Source organism: Oncorhynchus keta, chromosome 23 (genome assembly GCF_023373465.1).
Source record: "Oncorhynchus keta strain PuntledgeMale-10-30-2019 chromosome 23, Oket_V2, whole genome shotgun sequence".
Classification (NCBI taxonomy): Eukaryota; Metazoa; Chordata; class Actinopteri; order Salmoniformes; family Salmonidae; genus Oncorhynchus; species Oncorhynchus keta.
This window is the reverse complement of record NC_068443.1, coordinates 39,540,846-39,559,819: the sequence shown is the minus strand read 5'-3', so window position 1 is coordinate 39,559,819 and position 18,974 is coordinate 39,540,846. Positions and strand designations below refer to the sequence as shown.

At 42.1% G+C, this 18,974-nt stretch overlaps 3 protein-coding genes across 8 annotated transcripts in view; 2 read left to right on the top strand and 1 right to left on the bottom strand.

Annotated features, from left to right (window-relative positions):
- nyap2b (neuronal tyrosine-phosphorylated phosphoinositide-3-kinase adaptor 2b) overlaps window positions 1-804 on the bottom strand; it is a 59,857-nt gene extending 59,053 nt beyond the window's left edge. The window contains exon 1 of one of the 2 annotated variants that reach the window (XM_035800401.2): window positions 667-804. In XM_035800401.2, coding sequence (XP_035656294.1) covers window positions 667-719 — 53 coding nt within the window. In that variant the 5' untranslated portion in view covers window positions 720-804. The remainder of the gene's footprint in view (window positions 1-666) is intronic. The other variant, XM_052477205.1, reaches the window with a different exon arrangement.
- On the top strand, window positions 28-7,286 carry zgc:110269 (probable flap endonuclease 1 homolog). 3 transcript variants are annotated; one of them, XM_035800404.2, is made up of 11 exons: window positions 28-223; window positions 552-627; window positions 944-1,046; window positions 2,641-2,695; window positions 2,785-2,846; window positions 2,977-3,113; window positions 4,860-4,920; window positions 5,163-5,294; window positions 5,572-5,717; window positions 5,984-6,128; window positions 6,568-7,286. In XM_035800404.2, exons 1-11 carry the CDS (start codon window positions 142-144, stop codon window positions 6,622-6,624), a joined length of 1,056 nt encoding a protein of 351 aa, XP_035656297.1. In that variant the 5' UTR covers window positions 28-141; the 3' UTR covers window positions 6,625-7,286. The 3 variants fall into 3 exon arrangements, with proteins under 3 accessions (XP_035656297.1, XP_035656300.1, XP_035656299.1); XM_035800407.2 differs by lacking the exon at window positions 28-223 and adding an exon at window positions 742-820 and having other exon boundaries at window positions 560-627; XM_035800406.2 differs by lacking the exons at window positions 28-223; window positions 552-627 and adding an exon at window positions 673-820.
- A 103-nt stretch (window positions 7,287-7,389) lies between these two features.
- On the top strand, window positions 7,390-18,435 carry LOC118402306 (arf-GAP domain and FG repeat-containing protein 1-like). Of its 3 annotated transcripts, none has more exons than XM_035800403.2 (12): window positions 7,390-7,693; window positions 9,699-9,792; window positions 10,151-10,266; window positions 10,471-10,612; window positions 13,673-13,829; window positions 14,184-14,291; window positions 14,455-14,599; window positions 14,716-14,801; window positions 14,895-14,963; window positions 15,258-15,419; window positions 16,792-16,889; window positions 17,195-18,435. In XM_035800403.2, exons 1-12 carry the CDS (start codon window positions 7,527-7,529, stop codon window positions 17,252-17,254), a joined length of 1,404 nt encoding a protein of 467 aa, XP_035656296.1. In that variant the 5' UTR covers window positions 7,390-7,526; the 3' UTR covers window positions 17,255-18,435. The 3 variants fall into 3 exon arrangements, with proteins under 3 accessions (XP_035656296.1, XP_035656295.1, XP_052333167.1); XM_035800402.2 differs by having other exon boundaries at window positions 14,895-14,981; XM_052477207.1 differs by lacking the exon at window positions 14,184-14,291 and having other exon boundaries at window positions 14,895-14,981.
- Window positions 18,436-18,974: the final 539 nt, after the last annotated feature.

The window sequence follows — 18,974 nt, the reverse complement described above, 5'->3', positions numbered from 1 at the left end:
TGCTCTCTCCATTTGTTTGATCCCTCCTGCCCCTATTGGTAGATTCGTGTAGCAACAACAAAACAGGTTTCCGGGTGCACAGCATCACCAAAACTGTGTATCTAATTTGTTGGCTTTATAACTAACTGTCAGACAAGCACAATGGGTATTACAAAACTGGCAGATTTGATTCGTAGCGATGCACCTGGTGCCATTTCTTACAAAGAGATCTGCGACTACACAGGTAAGTTTGCATGCTTAGCTACTTAAGGCTAACGTTAGCTAGCTAGCATGCAGTTTGCTACTAGTATCAACATTGACCTCCTTCATATGCTCTTTATCTCATCCTAGTATGTATAATGTTATGGAGCATCAGTGTGCCCCACCCAATAATTGACATGACGTCTCCCCAACATTGACTCTACCAGACAGGGCAGGCATTATTCACGTTATCAAACTAGCTTGGTCAAGTTTAATCCAGTACTAGATATGGGCACATTTGGATGTTTCCTACTCATTGAGTTCACTCAAAGATTTTACAAATGCAGTCATTTGTTTTGTCTCAATTTTAGGAAAGGTCATTGCGTTGGACACCTCCATTGTTCTGAACCAGTTCCGCACTGCAGTACCAAATCTTCGGTTACTGGGGTGAGCTGTCATTTCTGACTTCTAAATTGAGACGCTTACCCAAACGTTGGCTTTGTTGACAGCACCTCAAATGTGGCTTCTTCCTCCTTCATCGGCACTGATCTAACATCACAGGATAGGGGAGAGCATATGGCGAATATCTACCAGTTATTTACTGTCATCTGTCCAATTATTTCCAGCTCGTGCAGATGAAGTAAGTAGCTAGAGGAAGAGAGGGAGTCACTTTAGACTATTGGGATGTGTAGACCTGTGTAAACTAACTGAATTCTGGGCCATGTTTCTGTTTCTAACCCATGTTCCCATCCTTTCACTCTAGTCCCTTGACAGGTTTGTTCTTTCGAACGCTAACCTTCCTGGAGCATGACATCAAACCATTGTTTGTGTTCGATGGGAAGCCTCCTGGAGAGAAAAGGGCTGTGGTTAGTGGTGCTCTTAGAATTACAGCTGAGACCATAGCTACCTACGGTGCCTTCAGAAAGTATTCACACCCCTTGACTTTTTCCCCATTTTGTTATTAGAGCCTGAATTCAAAATGGATTAAATTGAGAGTTGTTTGTCACTGACCTACACACAATACCCCATAATATCAAGGTGGAATTATGATTTTTCTTTTAAACATTTTTTCCAAATTAATAAAAAATGAAAGCTGAAATGTCTTGAGTCAAGTATTAAACCCCCTTGTTATGACAAGCCTAAATAAGTTCAGGAGTAAAAATGTGTTTTACAAGTCACATAATAAGTTACATGGACTCACTGTGTACAATAATAGTCATTAAACAATCTGGTTAAACACTATCTCATCTCTGTACCCCACACGTACAATTATCTGTAAGGTCCCTCAGTCGAGCAGTGAATTTAAAACACAGATTCGACCACAAAGACCAGGGAGGTTTTCCAATGCCTGGCAAAGAAGGGCAGCTATTGGTAGAGGGGAAGACATTGGATATCAATTACAGCATGGCGAAGTTAATAATTACACTGGATGGTGTATTAATACACCCAGTCATTGCAAAGATACAGGCATCCTTCCTAGCTCAGTTGCCAGAAACAATGAGATCAATGGTGACTTTTAAACAGTTACAGAGTTTAATGGCTGTGTTAGAAGAAAACTTAGGATGGATCAACAACATTGTAGTTACTCTAAAATACTAGCATAATTGTCCGAGTGGGAAGCTCGGAATAAAAATATTCCAAAATATGCATCCTACAAGGCACTAAATTAATGCTGCAAAAAACTTAGTGAAAGCAATTCACTTTTTGTCCTGAATACGAAGTGTTGTGTTTGGGGCAAATCCAATACAGCACATTACTGAGTACCACTCTCCAAATTTTCAAGCATAATGGTGGCTGCATCATGTTATGGGTATGCTTGTAATCATTAAGGACTGGGGAGTTTTTCAGGATAAAAAACAAACAGAATGGAGCTAAGCACAGGCAACATCCTAGAGGAAAACCTGGTTCAGTCTGCTTTCCACCAGACACTAGGAGATGAATTCACCTTTCAGCAGGAAAATAACCTACAACACCAGGCCAAATCTACACTGGAACTGCTTACCAAGAAGACAGTTAATGTTACTGAGTGACTGAGTTACAGTTTTGACTTAAATCTATGGCATGACCTGAAAATGGTTGTCTAGCAATAATTAATAACCCATTTGATAGAGCTTGAAGAATTTTGAAAATAATAATAGCAAATGTTGTACAATTCAGGTTTGGAAAGTTCTGAGACTTACCCAGAAAAACTCACAGTTGTAATCACTGGTAAAGGTGCTTCTACAGAGTATAGAGTATTGTGTCTAGATGGGTGAGCAAAAAAATCTATTTAATCAATTTCAGTCCGTGACAACAAAATGTGGAATAAGTCAAGGGCTATGAATACTTTCTGAATGCACTGTACCTCACAAAATGATACCCTCACAGGTAGTGCACTACACTAAATAGGGAATAGGGTACAATTTGCTACAGTCCATGTCAATACGATTTAATTGAATTGTATTCTCTGTTTTCTTTCAGTTGGAGAAGAGGGCACAGGCTGCAGGCTGGAGCTCCCCCAGTCATTCAGGAGCAGGTAAGAGAAACATTGGAATTCAATCACAGCGCATACTAGTTTTCCATCTTCCTGTATTTTACTTTTGACCTCTCTGTGGGCACCTGTAGTGTCCCCTCAGACACAGGACTGTCTCCACCTTCTGAAGCTTATGGGTGTGCCCATCATCCAGGTCAGTGTGTGAGTGCTCTATGTAGCATGCTAACCCTGAACACATACCCTAATTATACCAAGTTGTCTTGAACAAAAACCAACCACCATAACATATGAACCCTCTCCTTCCACTCTCTCGCTCTCTCCAGGCTCCAGGAGATGGCGAGGCACTATGTGCCCACCTGGTGAAACAGGGCACCGTAGACGCGGTAGCATCAGAAGACATGGACACTTTGCCCTTTGGTGGAAACATCCTGATCCGCCAGCTCAATGCCAAGAAAAACAGGTGAGAGTGCACCTTTGAGTCCATAACCATGTCTATACAGCCTGGTCTCATAGACTAGACGTAATATAGTAAATGTACTTCAGGGACACTCAAATTAGTATGATATGTTTCGTATTTATTTGACCTTTTTTTAACTAAGCAAGTAAGTTAATAACAAATTATTATTTTCAATGATGGTCTTTCTGTTACTAGTCAAACACTCTAACCACTAAGCTACCTGCCGCCCCAATGGTTAAGACAATGATTTGGTATGGGTGAGTGTATAAGATGAATGTCTAGCAACCCAAATAACGCGAATGTCAAGAAACTACAAGGTTGCATGTTCGAATCTCATCACATTTTAGCTAATTATCAACATTGTAACTACTTACTACTTTTTAGCTACTTTGCAACTACTTAGCATGCTAGCTAACAATTCCCCTAAACCTAACTTTAACCCTTTAAAATCACTCATAACCTTAACCCTAAGCTTAACCATAAAAGCTCAAGACATAGTGAAACGTTTGCCTGCCGACAGTACTTAGCACCTCTGAACAGGGGGTCTGCAGTCAATGTCTTTTTTATTCACACAGCAAAGACCTTGGAAGTCGTCAGGCACAAAAGCCTTGTTAAAATACTCCAAACCAGAATGTGGCAGTTGCGTTGTTTGGCTTTGCATATCTGTGCGTATTACTTATGGTCTACATTCCAAGCTATCAAATCGAATTGGTCGCATACACATATTTAGAAGTTGTTATACGGGTGTTGCGAATAGGATGGTGACATGGACACTCTGGCAAATGTTGCACTAATGTTGCTATTTTATAGAAAGCCCTTGTTGATATTAACCAGATGACCACAGCTAGATAACTACCTAGCAAGATGACGAAGAAATCATTTAATTCACTCTCCATAATCCCATACTGTCATTGCCAGCCCATAGCCAAATGTTTAGCTAGCTAGCTAAAGTTAGCATATTTGCTAGCTAGAGCAACATAGCCAGCTAAGGACACTGCACTAACTCAGCAGCTAACACAGGCAGCTGTTTAATGGAAACTAGCAAATCCATTGTGATTTAATTATAATGCCAATACTAGCTACAGTGGTTAGATAGTTTGGAGGAAGTGTTTAGTGTTGTGTGTATTGCATCTGTGCACTTAGCTAGCTACTATTCAATAGCCAACATTGCATATGAAGTGTTGGCTCCCCCACGTGGGGGTTTGTGCTCTCTGATTGGCTCAAAGTGAAGTAGTTGGCCACTGACACGAGCATTGCGATTCTACAAGTAGAATTGGTAGGTTTGGCGCTACCGGGTCTGCAAGCAGCAGGTACTGCTTTTGTTCTAGCAAGAGAAGGAACACTCCCACTGTGATAAATACCTATTGGCAGACTATCGGCACAGAGATTGTTGGTGTGTTTCATGCATAACACTGACCCTAACTGTAACCCCTAACACCTAGGTTAGCTAACGTTAGCCACCTAGCTAGTGTTAGCCACAATAAATTGGAATACGTAACATATATCATACATTTTTGAAAATTCGTAGCATGATGTAATAATTGTGTTTCACAACATATTGTACAAATTGCAATTCATAACATATCATATGGTATATCATATCATATGGCCATGGTTACTTTTAAGCACTTTGTGGCAAAGTATTAGTAAAAATTGTTTTTTTTAAAAACATGATGACTGATGTTGTAACTGTAATGACTGATGGCCAGTTCTCTGGGTCTCTAAATCAAATTCTTCTTCTCCTCGCAGCGAAGTCATTGAGTACTCTCTGCCCAAGATGCTGGACATTTTGAAGATAACACATGAAGAGGTAAGATACCTCCTCCACCCAAAGCATTTGTATTGAATGAGGCAAAGGCCTTCATTACATGTTCATAGGCACCATGTGTACAAGCATACTACATTATTGTAAGGCATAAACATCATGTACCTTTCTCTCAAGTGTAATCTCTCAACTGTCTCTCAACCCTCAAAATGCTCCCATACTATCTATTCAGTGATATTTAATCTCTTAGGCTAACACCCCTTGTCTTTCCTCCTAATGTATGTCAGTTTGTGGACCTGTGTATCTTGTTGGGCTGTGACTACTGTGACAAAATCACAGGCCTTGGACCTAAGAGAGCTCTGACTCTGATCCAGCAGCACCGGAACATAGAGAACGTGGTGCTGAACATCAACAGAAAGGTACATATTCCCTCCCTGACAACTGTTCATATTACTGCAATGCAATTGTCTTGGAGATGTTGGTGCCAATGTGTTTGCTGAAGTCTTATCTTTAAGTCTGGATCAAATATACTAGTAAACCAAGAAAATATTAAATGATCTATGTCATTTGTTACCACTCCAATATATGATAATATAATGATTATTTCATTTTTCATCTCAGACCTCACCATCTATGCTATGTTCCTGTCCATGTAATTAGACTAACACCCAACCCCTTTTCTCCCTCCTCCTTCAGACCCACCCTGTCCCACTGTTCTGGCAGTATCAGGATGCCCGCAAGCTGTTTTTGGATGCCCCCCTGACCGAGCTCCCGAACCTGGTCTGGACTGAGCCAGATGAGGAGGCCCTGGTCCACTTTCTGTGCCACGAGAAACACGTCAAGTACTGTTCTGGTCCTGTATGACCGACCACCTTTGGAATTAGACCAGGGGCCATATGTATCAAGCATCTCAGAGTAGGATCAGATTCCCCTTGACCATGTAATCTTATTAATTGTGTTCGAAAAAGTCAAACTGAGGCGCTCGATATATGCGACCCCTGGTGTGCACAAATCGAGTCCTCTATATCTGCAGTGCATGGTTGTTTTATGTCCTTGCCCAGTAATCTAAAACGGAATTATTCCATATATGTGTGTGTGTGTTATGTAGGGAGCAAAGAGTACGAGGTCGAATGCAGAAGTTCAGTGAGAAGCGTGAACGCCTGAGGAAGGAGAGGGAGGAGGACAAGGCAGCAGGACCGAGCCGACAAACTCGCATGGAGGACTTCTTCCGTGTTACACGGAAAAGGCAACAGGTAATATAACCCCACTATGACACTTTTATGACACCTCACCATTTTATGGTGGGAGTACCTGCTAAACTCTATATCTCAAGGCCCAGAGCCTGGTATAGAGATGGCTATATATCAGACTTTATTAGCCTGTTCATTGATGCCAAATGTTTCATATCTACGGTATTTATGGCTTTGGAGATCCCCATACTGTATCAACCCTTTACATTGGTCCACTATATCCAATACAGCTACGGTTAACTTGTCACATTGTTGTAACAATGTCACATTGTTGCCTTGCCTTGTTTGGCAATATAATATTTCATGATTACAGGTTGGCTAAAGCAGAAACAGACTGGAATCTAGACTAAAGGGATGTGACACCTAAATTAGCCTGTGTATTTCTGGTATGTATTCAGTTATTGTGTTGTGTCTGAAATACCAGCCTTATCTCCACTTGTAGCCGTCTGAAACTGGGGATTCCATTGGCACCAAAGAAAAGAGAGCGAGGCCAAAGTGACAGTGCCCTCTGATGGAGTCTGGTGGTACTGCAAATGCATCCTTACCAACCAACTGTCTGACAGTTAAAAGGATGTGCTTGTTCATGAGGGTCTACCTGAGAAAGGAGCTGTGCAGATCAACTGATCTATACATTTCATTAACTTCCTAACGATTGAGCATAAACCAATTCTTATTATGTAAAGATTTGTGACAGCGAGTACCTCGGGGTCGTGTTCATTAGGCACCGCCTTGAAACAGGGGGCAGACTACCTGGGCATATCCAATAAGTAATGCTCATATTCGATTTCCGTTTTAAAAACGTGCCCTAATGAACATGACCAGGGCAACTCCTAGGGAGCAAGTAAACAGGATGAGCAGAGGCGGAGACTCATTGGCGAGAACAGTGCAACCACTGTCTGTGGGGCCATGGCTTGCTTGTTCCCTCATCCAAAACAGGAGCCAATTGATTTCTATGGAGGAAGGTCAGATGGGCTCATGGCTTATTTGGTGGACACCTGCTACCCTCAACAGTGCCAAATTTGAGGCAAAGGACTTTCTTATCTTGATAAACATGATCATGTCAAAGTAGAGACCAAAATATGATAATATCTTGTATCTGTGTTTTTACACAAGATGTCAGTATGATGGTATTTACTATTAAACTTTTATTCATCAATGTAATTTGTTGTCGAATGGTCATTGCTGCCCACCAGATCTTCCCACCGGTAGGTGTCAGTCACTTTCCGGTTAGTTGTCTGGTACACCTCCTGTATGCCAACGAAGAAGGAACGTGTCCGTCCCACTAGACCTCTCAGCAAGGTGTCTGAACCACCACCGCTGTCGAGGCAAGCCTCCCCGAATACATCCTCTCCCTAGGCCTCGATAAACTTCTCCCACCGTTAGTAGCCCCATTGCTCAACCATGGCGACGAGTGCGAAGCGAAAGCAAGAGGAGACGCATCTCAAGATGCTTCGGGAAATGACTAGCCAACCCCCGAATAGGAAGTGCTTTGATTGCGACCAGCGCGGCCCGACTTATGCCAACATGACAGTGGGTTCCTTCGTCTGTACCACCTGTTCTGGCATCTTGTAAGTACTGTGTTGATTCTATGATTGTGTTTTTATGTGGGCTTGTTTTTAAAGCAAAAGGACGCTCTTTATTACGTGTTTTGGTGGTTTAGCCTAACGTTGGCAAGCTCCCCAACACAGCAGGTAATGCTATCCGACGTTAGCTCGAGGCCATTGGTTGGGCTGGGTCGCAAGCCCCATGCTTTGTTGTAAGGAGGCGTCTCAATTCCCAATCTTTAGAAGGTCAATATTCAGTTCCATACCTAGCTTGGCAACTAACTAAAGGATTGTTTGTGCCGAAAGTACTTGTCTGATAAAAGGCAAATATTTGACCAGTGTGTCAAAACGGCACGTCACCGCGCCGGCGAACCTATTTCCCAATCATCTCGTCTATACCGTAGGCGTAGTTTGGGACATCCGTTGCTCACGCCTATATGTGTATAGATCGAGCAGGGATGGGTCTTCTGGGGGCCTGATTGTTGACACACTTTTTGCTCCAGCTCCTGCTAAAACACCTTACTCCAATAATCAACTAATCAAGGTATTCAGTTTAGAATGCAATTCCGTTTAATCAGGTGTGTTAGTTATAGGGCTGGGGGGAAAGTGACAGGCCCCCAGGGATTGGAGTTTTCCATCCCTGAGATAGAGGAAGTGTATAAGTGCCAGACAGACACTGTCTTGTAGAATACATGAAATGGGACAGTAGGTCAAGTAATGCAAATGATATGGTTCAGAGACCACAATAGGAAAGGACTTCTAACAAGACCACAACTGATGCCACAAGTGATAATCTCACGTCATATGTGAAGGCTAGGCACATGAATGCATAGCCTTATGAGTCATATAATGACTTTCACTGGTGGTTTTCACTTTTGGGATGTGCCATCTGATTTCAATCACTTTTTGACCTCTTTTGGACATGAATGCCAAAACATATAGGAGATGGAGTTTCCCAAAGTGAACCCTTTTTGCATACCCCACCCTTCCATGAAATATCCATGTCTTCATCACTGGACAATATACATGTTTGAGTTTGATATAATTCAAAAGCTCACAAACAGGGTTGTCAAACTTGTATATATATATTTTTTAATTTTTAACATAAATTATCTAAATGCATAAACTCATTTTTTCCCCACATGTAGCTTAGACCTTATTTGACATCATCTGATGTGTTTGTTAGGACTGCTAAAGGTTGAAACAGCATGCTATTGGGTGTCTTGGTTTGCCAGATAAATGTACTAAAATGTGAATAAAAAATGTCATCTTTGAAATGGTAGCACAAAGATGGTTTGGAGGTCCACACCTCAGAGAATGTTGACTTGAATGAGAATATCAGTTTTAAATTATACTGTCAATCTTCCATAGGAAACCTATTGAAATCATAGAAATGTAGATAAAAGAATAGACATTCCAATTTAAGTTGACATTCTACGCTGGGGGGACTGGTGGCCATCTTTGTGGTAGTAATTGGAAGTAAACATTAGAATTTCAATTATGTACCAGCTAATTTGCAGTGGTCTGAAGAGAGAAATCCATTCTATGAATGTCTATGATTGAAATTACACCCGCCCTGTATTCAACAGTATGCTGTGTCTCAACAGATAGCGGGCACAATACAAACACCTCAGCTTATGTAAAATATGGTTAAAGCATGTGCAAAAATTAGTTGTTTTTGATAATTGCTGCTAAAGGATAAATAGTTTGACATCCCTGTTTATATTTTCCAGTGTTAAAGACATTGATGCAAAATGGGGCAACTTTGAGCACCTCTATCTCCTAAATGTTTTGGCATTCAGGTTCAAAAAGTCACTCTCTGGCCACTTCTACCATGGGCAAATGTATATGACAAGTTTTGTTCAAATATAAAGGGGTGCGGTCAAAAAGTGATTGAAATCAAATGGAATAACCCTTTTGACAGTGAATGTCAGTAAATGCACAGTTTAGCTGTGAGTGTGCAGTCATGTTGTGCCTGGTCTTTGTAAACTGAATGACACCGAATACATACCCCTCCACTCCCAACTAGACGAGGGCTGAATCCCCCCCACAGAGTGAAGTCCATCTCTATGACCACCTTCACGCAACAGGAAATCGAATTCCTACAGAAACACACCAACGAGGTAATGACATGAGGTCAAGTAATGTACTAAGAAATGTGCACTTCAACCCTAGTGATCTGCAGGGAGTGCAGGTTTTTATTCCAGTTTAGCACTAACAAATCCAATTCATTCAAAGGTATTGATGATTAGTTGAGTCAGATGTGTTTGTATTGGGCTAGAACAAAATCCGGCTTACCCTGTGGGTCCCTAGGACCAGCATTGGAAAAACACTGGATTTAGTGTATGCATGTCTGTCTCCTCATGTCTGCTTTCTTTATTTGAGGTTTTTTTGTTTCTCTCTAGGGAGTTTATTGGCATTCCTTTTTCTCTCTCGCGCTCTCTCGCCACACCCTCTCCCCAAACATTTTCTCTACTCTAGGTTTGTAAACACATCTGGTTGGGGCTGTACAATGACCGGACATTGGTTGTTCCAGACTTCCACGAACCACAGAAAGTAAAAGAATTCCTCCAGGAAAAGTACGAGAAAAAAAGATGGTGAGATGCTTCTTTTTGGTTCATTCATCTGTTCACTGAACTTCACTCACTTGCTTTCTATTGTGTTGTGTGAACTGAACATCTTCAAAAGCAGAATAATTTGATTTGCAGATCCGACTAACAACCCATTTTTACATGTGAAAATGATTTCACCTTGGGAACTCCCCATCGATTCTATTTTTATTCATGGTTGTGTGCACACAGGTACGTCTCTCCAGACCAGGCTAGAACGGTAGCCACAGCCCAGGCTTCCAAGTCGGGCACCTCAGCCAGCAGCACAGGCAGCACCCCGGAGGTCCAGCCCCTGAGAACCCTGCAGCTTAACAAGACCCCCCCAACGCGTCAGGTATTTCCCCATCTTCTTTCCTAACATATGACGTAATACATTTCAGGCTAATGTGTTTTTGAGTCATTTCCTAACATATGGGGAAATCCATTTTAGGCTGATGCAAAATCCCTTTTTTAATTCCATAGGTATTTGTAGAAGTGCACAGAAAGTGGCTGTTTAGACCTGAATGCCAAAACATTCAAGAGATAATGGTGCTCAAAGCTGACCCATTTTGTATACTCCACCATACATCCATGTCCTCATCACTGGAAAATATATATGGTTGAGATTGATCATATTTAAGAGTTTACAAACACCGTTGTCAAACTATTTTGTTGTCTTCCAAAAAAATGAAAATGTTCTGTTTTTTTTTACGTCAAATTTTCAACATGATAAATTGGTTTCACATATGTTGTAGCTTAGACTCTATTTTACATCATCTAGGTTTTGTTTTGTGCCGCCATCGGTTGAGATACAACATGCTCTTGAATACAGGGTGGATTTCATGTTTTGGCTGATAAATGTACAAAAATAGAAATCATTTGGAAATGTCAACTTTCAAATAGTACCACAAAGATGGTTGGAGGTCCACACATCAGAGAATGTTGACTTGAATGGGAATATCTGTTTTAAATTATACTGTCAATACTTCATAGGAAAACTATTGAAATCATAGAAATATAGATAATAGAATAGACCTGACAATTTAACGCTAGAATCGCCGGGCCTAGTAAATGATACAGTCCAGTAACAGCTCATCTTTAGAACGTATAATGTAAAAGAAGGATAAGGAACCCTCAGGGTGCCGCGGTCAAATTATTTAGTATAAACATAAGTGCTAATGCTGATAAATAGACATAAGACAAATGTATATGTACCTTGACAAATATATATTCATGACCAGATATGAAAAAAAAGGAGGCATTTATTGATTGTATCGGACCCTGTATTGGGGGCCCTTAACCGTGCCTTTACGCGTGAATCAATCTCGTCTTCTCATATCTATGCTCCCAATTTTACACTATTCTAAATGAATTCAACCTCTTGTCTTCACCCTCCTTATCATTCAGTTAGGCCTAATTTGAATTCAGTTGAAGTAATGTGCACAATTATCAGTTTCTGTCATCCACGCATCCATTTAACCTACGTCATTCATTCGGTGAGGAGAGAGAGAGAGAGAGAGAGAGAGGGAGAGAGAGAGACACATTAGTGCCTGGCTAGGTACCAACGTCCTACAGCGCATTTACCTTGGAATAGGTGAGGAGAGAAAACAACTGGTTCTTCTGTTTGTTTTAATCACATTCTGACAACTGAGCAATGTAAAATACAGACATTTAGGAAAAGTCAGGGAAGGAGCAGTACGTTGCTTTTTTCTACCCCAATTTGTTTTATTTATTTACAAAATCAATCATCTGTGGCCGTTGGCATTAACGGTTCTAGTGTTGACATTCGACAGTGGTCGGACCGGTGGTCATCTTTTGTTCTAGTGATTCAAATTATACTTGTACCAGCTAATTTGCAGTGGTCTGAAGGGATGGGTCCATTCTATTATTTCTGTGATTGAAATGAAACCCACCCTGTTTTTAAGAGCATGTTTCAACTGATGGTGGGTACAACACAAAGTCAGATGATGTGAAATAGGGTCTAAGCTACAGTACAACATTAGCAATTTTAGATACTTTATTAAAGGTCTAAAATGTTGTTTATTTACAAACCCTCTGGTCATTATAAAATAAAAAAAAATAGAAACGTCACTTTTTCAGGGCCCTGTCTTTCAAAGATCATTCGTAAAAATCCAAATAACTTCCCAGATCTTCATTGTAAAGGGTTTACATACTGTTTCCCATGCTTGTTCAATGAACCATAAACAATTAATGAACATGCACCTGTGGAACGGTCGTTAAGACACTAACAGTTCACAGACGGTAGGCAATTAATGTCACAGTTATGAAAACTTAGGACACTATAAAGAGGCCTTTCTACTGAGTCTGAAAAACACAAAGAAAGATGCCCACGGTCCCTGCTCATCTGCGTGAACGTGCCTTACGCATGCTGCAAGGAGGCATGAGGAGTGCAGATGTGGCCAGGGCAATACATTTCAATGTCCGTACTGTGAGACGTCTAAGACAGAGCTTCAGGGAGACAGAACGGACATCTGATCGTCCTCGCAGTGGCAGACCACGTGTAACAACACCTGCACAGGATCGGTACATCCAAACATCACACCAGTGGGTAAGGGACAGGATAGCAACAACAACTGCCCGAGTTACACCGGGAACGCACAATCCCTCCATCAGTGCTCACACTGTCCGCAATAGGCTGAGAGAGGCTGGACTGATGGGCTTGTAGGCCTATTGTAAGGCAAGTCCTCACCAGACATCACCAGCAACAACGTTGCATATGGGCACAAACCCACAGTCTCTGGACCAGACAGGACTTGCCACTGACGAGTCATGGTTTTGTCTCACCGTGGGTGATGGTCAGATTTGCGTTTATCATTTAAGGAATGAGCCTTACACTGAGGCCTGTACTCTGGAGCGGGATTGATTTGGAGGTGGAAGGTCCATCATGGTCTTAATCCCATTGAGCACGTCTGGGACCTGTTGGATCGGAGGCTGAGGGCTAGGGCCATTCCCCCCAGAAATGTCCAGGAACTTGCAGGTGCCTTGGTGGAAGAGTGGGGTAACATCTCACAGCAAGAACTGGCAAACCTGGTGAAGTCCATGAGGTGGAGATGCACTGCAGTACTTAATGCAGCTGGTGGCCACACCAGATACTGACTGTTACTTTTGATTTTGACCCCCCCCCCCCTTTGTTCAGGGACACACTATTCAATTTCTGTTAGTCACATGTCTGTGGAACTTGTTCAGTTTATGTCTCAGTTGTTGAATCTTGTTATGTTCATCCAAATATTTACACATGTTACGTTTGCTGAAAATAAATGCAGTTGACAGTGAGGACGTTTTTTTGCTGAGTTTAAAAGTCAATGGGTGCAACCCCATGTCCCCAGTTATTTTTCTTTAAAGCATGCTGTCATGCTTTAATGCCCTTCCATCTCTCTCTCCCTCCCTCTGCCAGTCGCCGGTGGTGGTTCGCTCCCAGGCCTATCCTATAGTTCAGGAGAAGAAGTTTGACCTCCTATCTGACCTGGGTGGAGACATCTTTGCCACTCCGCCCTCTCAGGCTGCCAGCAACTCCAACTTTGCCAACTTTGCACATTTCCCGAGCCAGTCAGGTAATGAGTGGGAATGGCCTTCACTCGAACTAACTTGAGTTTCAGCCAAATTTCCACTTAGTCGTGCAATAATGTCAATGGGTGACTAAATGAAAATTTGACTCAAATGGCAGTTCAGGAGTTTCCCAGTATTGAGTTGATTCGAAATGTTTGTCTTCAATGAGACGACATCATATCTTGAGGGCTTGGAAATGATCAGTTATAAAGAGTAGTGTAAGAAGACTTAACACGTTATGATAATGTGTTTGTGTTAAATCATTGTCATCTGCCCCTCCTCCCATGTACCATAATGCCATTATGATTTCCTCATTCCTCACGTTGTCAGTGTTTTGTTTCCTCCTCTGTGGTTTGCAGCGACTCAGGTTAGCTCAAACGCTGACTTTGCCAACTTTGAGGCGTTTGGCAACTCTGGAGTACCTTCACATTTCAGCACCTCACCCCCCTCACAGTCCTTTGCATCAGGTACCCCTGGGTCCCATTCTCATACATTCCCTCTTATTTACATTATATCTGTTCCAAGCCCAACAGGGGCACAGTATGTTATCTTATTTTTGTGTGTTAGTGTCCATGTCCATTGCCATGTGTGTATATTGACCCCTGTGTATGTCTCTCTCGCTCTCTGTAGGGCGAGGTGTCCCAGTGCCGTCGGTGGCCGGTGCTGTTCCGGCTCCGTCCCAGCTGGGCACTTCAGCAGAGGACCGCTACGCTGCTCTTGCTGAGCTGGACAACGAGCTGAGCTCTTCGGCCCCCACAGGGAGCAGTGTCCAGGGGTGAGAGACAGACGCCACTTCAAAACTTGGCACTAAAAATAGGTTTTAGATATGCACAAACTAACACTGCCTCTGGATAACAAATTGATTCATGTTATGTATTTATGTGAATCTAGGAATATGTTTGGAGCTGTGTTGGGAACCTCGCCTGCCCAGACTCAGTCAGTATTACCCAGCATGCATGTGCAGCAAGGCTTTGGAGGTGAGTGGATTGTGTTACATATTCCTGAACATTGAGTTCTGAAATGGGTGACCCTCAAATGTAATGAAAACATGATGTAATGTCCTGTTTCAGCCATCCCGTCCAATAATCCATTTGTTGCCGCCGCCCCGGATATGGCCACCAACCCCTTCCAGACTAATGGTATAGCACCGGCCGCAGGTGTGTGTGTGTGTGTGTGTGTGTGTGTGTGTGTGTGTGTGTGTGTGTGTGTGTGTGAGAGAGCACGTGAAAGTACATAAATACATGCATAACGTGTGTGTGTGGGTTTGAAGTCAGAAGTATGAACACAAGGACATGTTTGGGCCTCTGCCAGTGAATGCGTGTCAATTTGTCTGAAATAGCATTGTTTGATATCAGTAGATACTGTACATTGAAAGGTACGGTTGTGTTTGTGGTACTCACTCCGCTCCGCTCTCCCCTCTCTGTGTTTCGTAGCCTCGTTTGGCACAGGCTCTATGAGTATGCCTGCTGGCTTTGGGAACCCCTCCTCTTACTGCCTCCCGACCAGTTTCAGTGGGACATTCCAGCAGCCCTTCCCTGGCCAGGCCCCTTGCCCTTACACCCAGCCGGGGGCCTACCACCCCCAGCAACCCAATGGTAAGTTGTGTGCCCTCTTCTCCTTAGTAGTCTCACCCATACCACAATATAGTTTGGACTTTACTTCAAAGCTGTGATTCCCCCCCCACCAAATATTGTGCTTTGACTCACCAAATGTTTCAAATTTTCTTGTGGCCCTCCACTATAAACAAAGGTTGTTTTTCTGGCATGTATCCCTGTAACAACGGTAAATGTAATAACTTTTCTGTTTGAAATAACTTGTAGATTTTTTTCTTATGTAATAAAACCAGTAAATGTTAAAGCTTGCTGGTAATCGTAATAAATTGTGGAATGATAAAGAGAACTTTAGCTGCTAAATCTAAACATGTCATCTACAATAGTTCCCTGCTAATAATTAGTCGCTAAAGAAGTCCCCAGGACGTCACAAAATGGTCGCCAGGACGTTGTCATAGTCCCCTGGCGGTCTTGTCTAGTTCCCGGTTGGTCCCGGGGACGACACTGGGGATATTGTTTAGGATGTTCTTTATGTCATAGTCCCTGGAGTTTTTTTTTTGTCTAGTTCCTGGTTTGTCCGGGGAACGTCACCTGATTCTCAAATAAACGTATATTATATTTTGTTCAGTATAGTTTGTATTGAGCTGGATGGTTGCTGGTGTCTCTGACTGTGTTAGTTCTGTGCAGCACATGACTTTGATAGCCTCTACTGAACTGAAGCCAAGGTTGTTAGCTTGTGTTACCTTGTAATGGCAGTCTTCAGGTTTCATGCAAGGTTACACAACACGTTCATTTGACACCAATTGCCCTGGTGCCATCCTGATCGGCCAAACCGATTTTGAAATCGTTTGAATACTTTGGGTGTTTGCTTGAGCTTTCCCAGAGTGCCGGATTAATGGTTTTAGCACTAGTCCATGTCCATAAAAACAAGGGAAATAACACAGACATTATTATTACATGATCAGTTGAAGTTGTGGTTCATGAAATAAAGTTGCTACTGAACTGATGACCTGACATAATAACCACCGGATAACATAATAAGCTTGATTTAATAAGGATAAAATCAAGTGGTGTGTGAGTGAGTGAGACTATGCATGTGTGTACATCTCAATGTGTGCTTGTGAGTGTCTATGTATTCCTGTATGAGTTGTTTGTGTTGTGATTGGCACTAGGTATGTGGTGGTATGTGCATTAAATTGAGGCTAGTAGTACAAAACATTGATTTTTGGTATGTTATTACATGTTTGGTTGAAGTTATTACATTATTCATGAAGTTGTTACTCACCGGTTAATGTAAAAAACTTTCCAATTTAGCAGAAAAGGTCAACTTTACCGTTCAACATTTTATTGCGTTTACCAGCAAGTTGTTACATTTACCAGGTTTATTTCAGCCAGATTTTTTTCTCTGCATGGACAGGCCCTGTTGGATACCCAGTCTACGGGCAGACCAAGCCCTCCATGACCCCCTTTGGGCAGCCCATGGCTGGGCCGGGGATGACCAATAACCCATTCATGGTGAGCAGTTTGTAGCTTGTGTGTGCGTTTCCAGATCATGTTGTGGGACCGAAGGATGCATTGTGGTCTTTAATAGTAATACTTGTAATACCAGTGTGAAACACTTTGTGACATAACACATACAGGTCTGAACACATACAATTTACATGCACATGCAACTTCTGCATGGGTCCAATGTAAAAACACCTATGTGGGCGGTCACCCATGCAGCTGCGCTCTCTCTGCTAACTTCATTGATGAGTTTGGAAGTCATGCTGATAGTGATGTTATTTTACGATATTGATGAACCATTTGTTTTGAACCAGGCGGGAGCCCCGGCTGGATCCTACCCCGCTGGAGGCTCTTCCACCAACCCCTTCCTGTAGCGCGCCTATCTCCTCGTCAACACCACCAGAGGGCAGCATGTAGCACCTATTCAATGCACCGGCTCCGTCACACCCTGTGATGTGAACGTACAGTTCTGAAACTCTGAATTCAAGTTTTTATTAAAAGCTTAGTTTATGACACTATAAAGGACTATGGGATTTGGGACTGCCATGGAATGATGCCCTTGGACTAAATACATTCTCTATACATTTATTTTTTTTGTTCATTTGACAGCTCTTTATTGTGCATATCGGCATTTGTAATCACATTAAAATACAAGGTATAATAAGGACTTGACATGGTTGGGCAACATTATGGATGTGCCACTATGTTTTTACCCGTGTGTTTATAGGATAACAATCAGGGTTGTATACAAGTCTAAGAGAGAACTGAGGTGACGTGAAGAGTTTTTGCCTCGAATGATGTGAATTATCAGGCTGGCAGAGGAGATATGCACCTAATTCTATTTGAGGGGCTACTGATGGTCAAATTCAGTATAATTTAATTCCGTGTAAAATAAACTATGTAATGTGTAACGGTTTGAATGGGCATGACGCCTCTGCCTGTAGGTATGGCATCCGGGAAAGGGACTTTTATTTGGTCCATAATTAATACCACTATTACTGCACGTGGCCCTGTTCTTATTAGGCTCAAAACACCATAGTGCTATCCCAAGGCGTTGCAACAGCATTTTGCCTAGCGGTTTACAAAACCGTTGAATAACCTTGAATACAACCCAGGTCTTTTAGCCTTACTCTTTTTTTTATTTGTTACTAGGATAAGTCCAAGTGTAACAACAGCCCAAACACACTAACGTTAGCTAGTTTTGAGTCCGTTTGGAAAGGAACAAATGCCTGGTAAAAAAAAACATGAGACCCCAGACTCCAGCACTAGCCGTTTTGACGACAGGCAGGTGTCTACTGCAGCACAAAAAGAGAGGGAAGGAGAGGAGGAAATAGAGAGGAAAGGTTCTTGTGCTCTCAGCGAGCCCTCGCCATGTAACCTGACACGCATGTGTGTATAAAACACCTGAGAAGTTTGTTTTTATTTGGAGAGATGGTTACTTGTGGCACCCAATCACTTTTAATGAATTTAATCGTTACTTGCCATTACAGGAATATGTAAGTCAATGTGTACATATATAAATATATGTATAAATATTAAAGATTTTTAACTACAATATGCTTTTGATTCAAATGTTTTCATTTAGAATTCCCTATCCCCATTACGTAACGATGCGGGGGTAAAATCACAGGGGAAGCCAAAAAAAAGCCACATTACAAATAATTGCGTTGTTTGCTTTATAACCTGTTAGTTCATATGCCTTGCGACAGTGATAGGCCTTCGGAAAGTATTCAGACCCCTTGACTTTTTCCACATTTTATTACCTTTATTGCCTTATTCTAAAATTAATTACATTTTTCCCTCAATCTACGCGCAATACACCATAATGACAAAGCAAAAACAGGTTTTTAGACATTTGTGAAAATGTATAAGTATTCAGACCCCTATGTTGAAGCACGTTTTGGCAAGGATTACAGCCTGTTGTCTTCTTGTGTATGATGCTACAAGCTTGGCACACCTGTATTTGGTGAGTTCCTTCCATTCTCTGCAGATCCTCTCAAGCTCTGTCAGGTTGGATGGGGAGTGTCGCTGCACAGCTATTTTCAGGTCTCCAGAGATATTCGATCGGGTTGAAGTCCGGGCTCTGGCTGGGCC

What these genes read in the sequence shown, in the direction of transcription:
- zgc:110269 (XM_035800404.2), top strand. Translation starts at nt 142, where the DNA reads ATGGGTATTACAAAACTGGCAGATTTGATTCGTAGCGATGCACCTGGT. An exon ending in CCAAATCTTCGGTTACTGGG is followed by an intron (nt 628 to 943) that starts GTGAGCTGTCAT and finishes CTTTCACTCTAG; the next exon opens with TCCCTTGACAGGTTTGTTCT. An exon ending in TTACACGGAAAAGGCAACAG is followed by an intron (nt 6,129 to 6,567) that starts GTAATATAACCC and finishes CTCCACTTGTAG; the next exon opens with CCGTCTGAAACTGGGGATTC.
- LOC118402306 (XM_035800402.2), top strand. Translation starts at nt 7,527, where the DNA reads ATGGCGACGAGTGCGAAGCGAAAGCAAGAGGAGACGCATCTCAAGATG. An exon ending in AGACCCCCCCAACGCGTCAG is followed by an intron (nt 10,613 to 13,672) that starts GTATTTCCCCAT and finishes TCCCTCTGCCAG; the next exon opens with TCGCCGGTGGTGGTTCGCTC. An exon ending in CCACCCCCAGCAACCCAATG is followed by an intron (nt 15,420 to 16,791) that starts GTAAGTTGTGTG and finishes CTGCATGGACAG; the next exon opens with GCCCTGTTGGATACCCAGTC.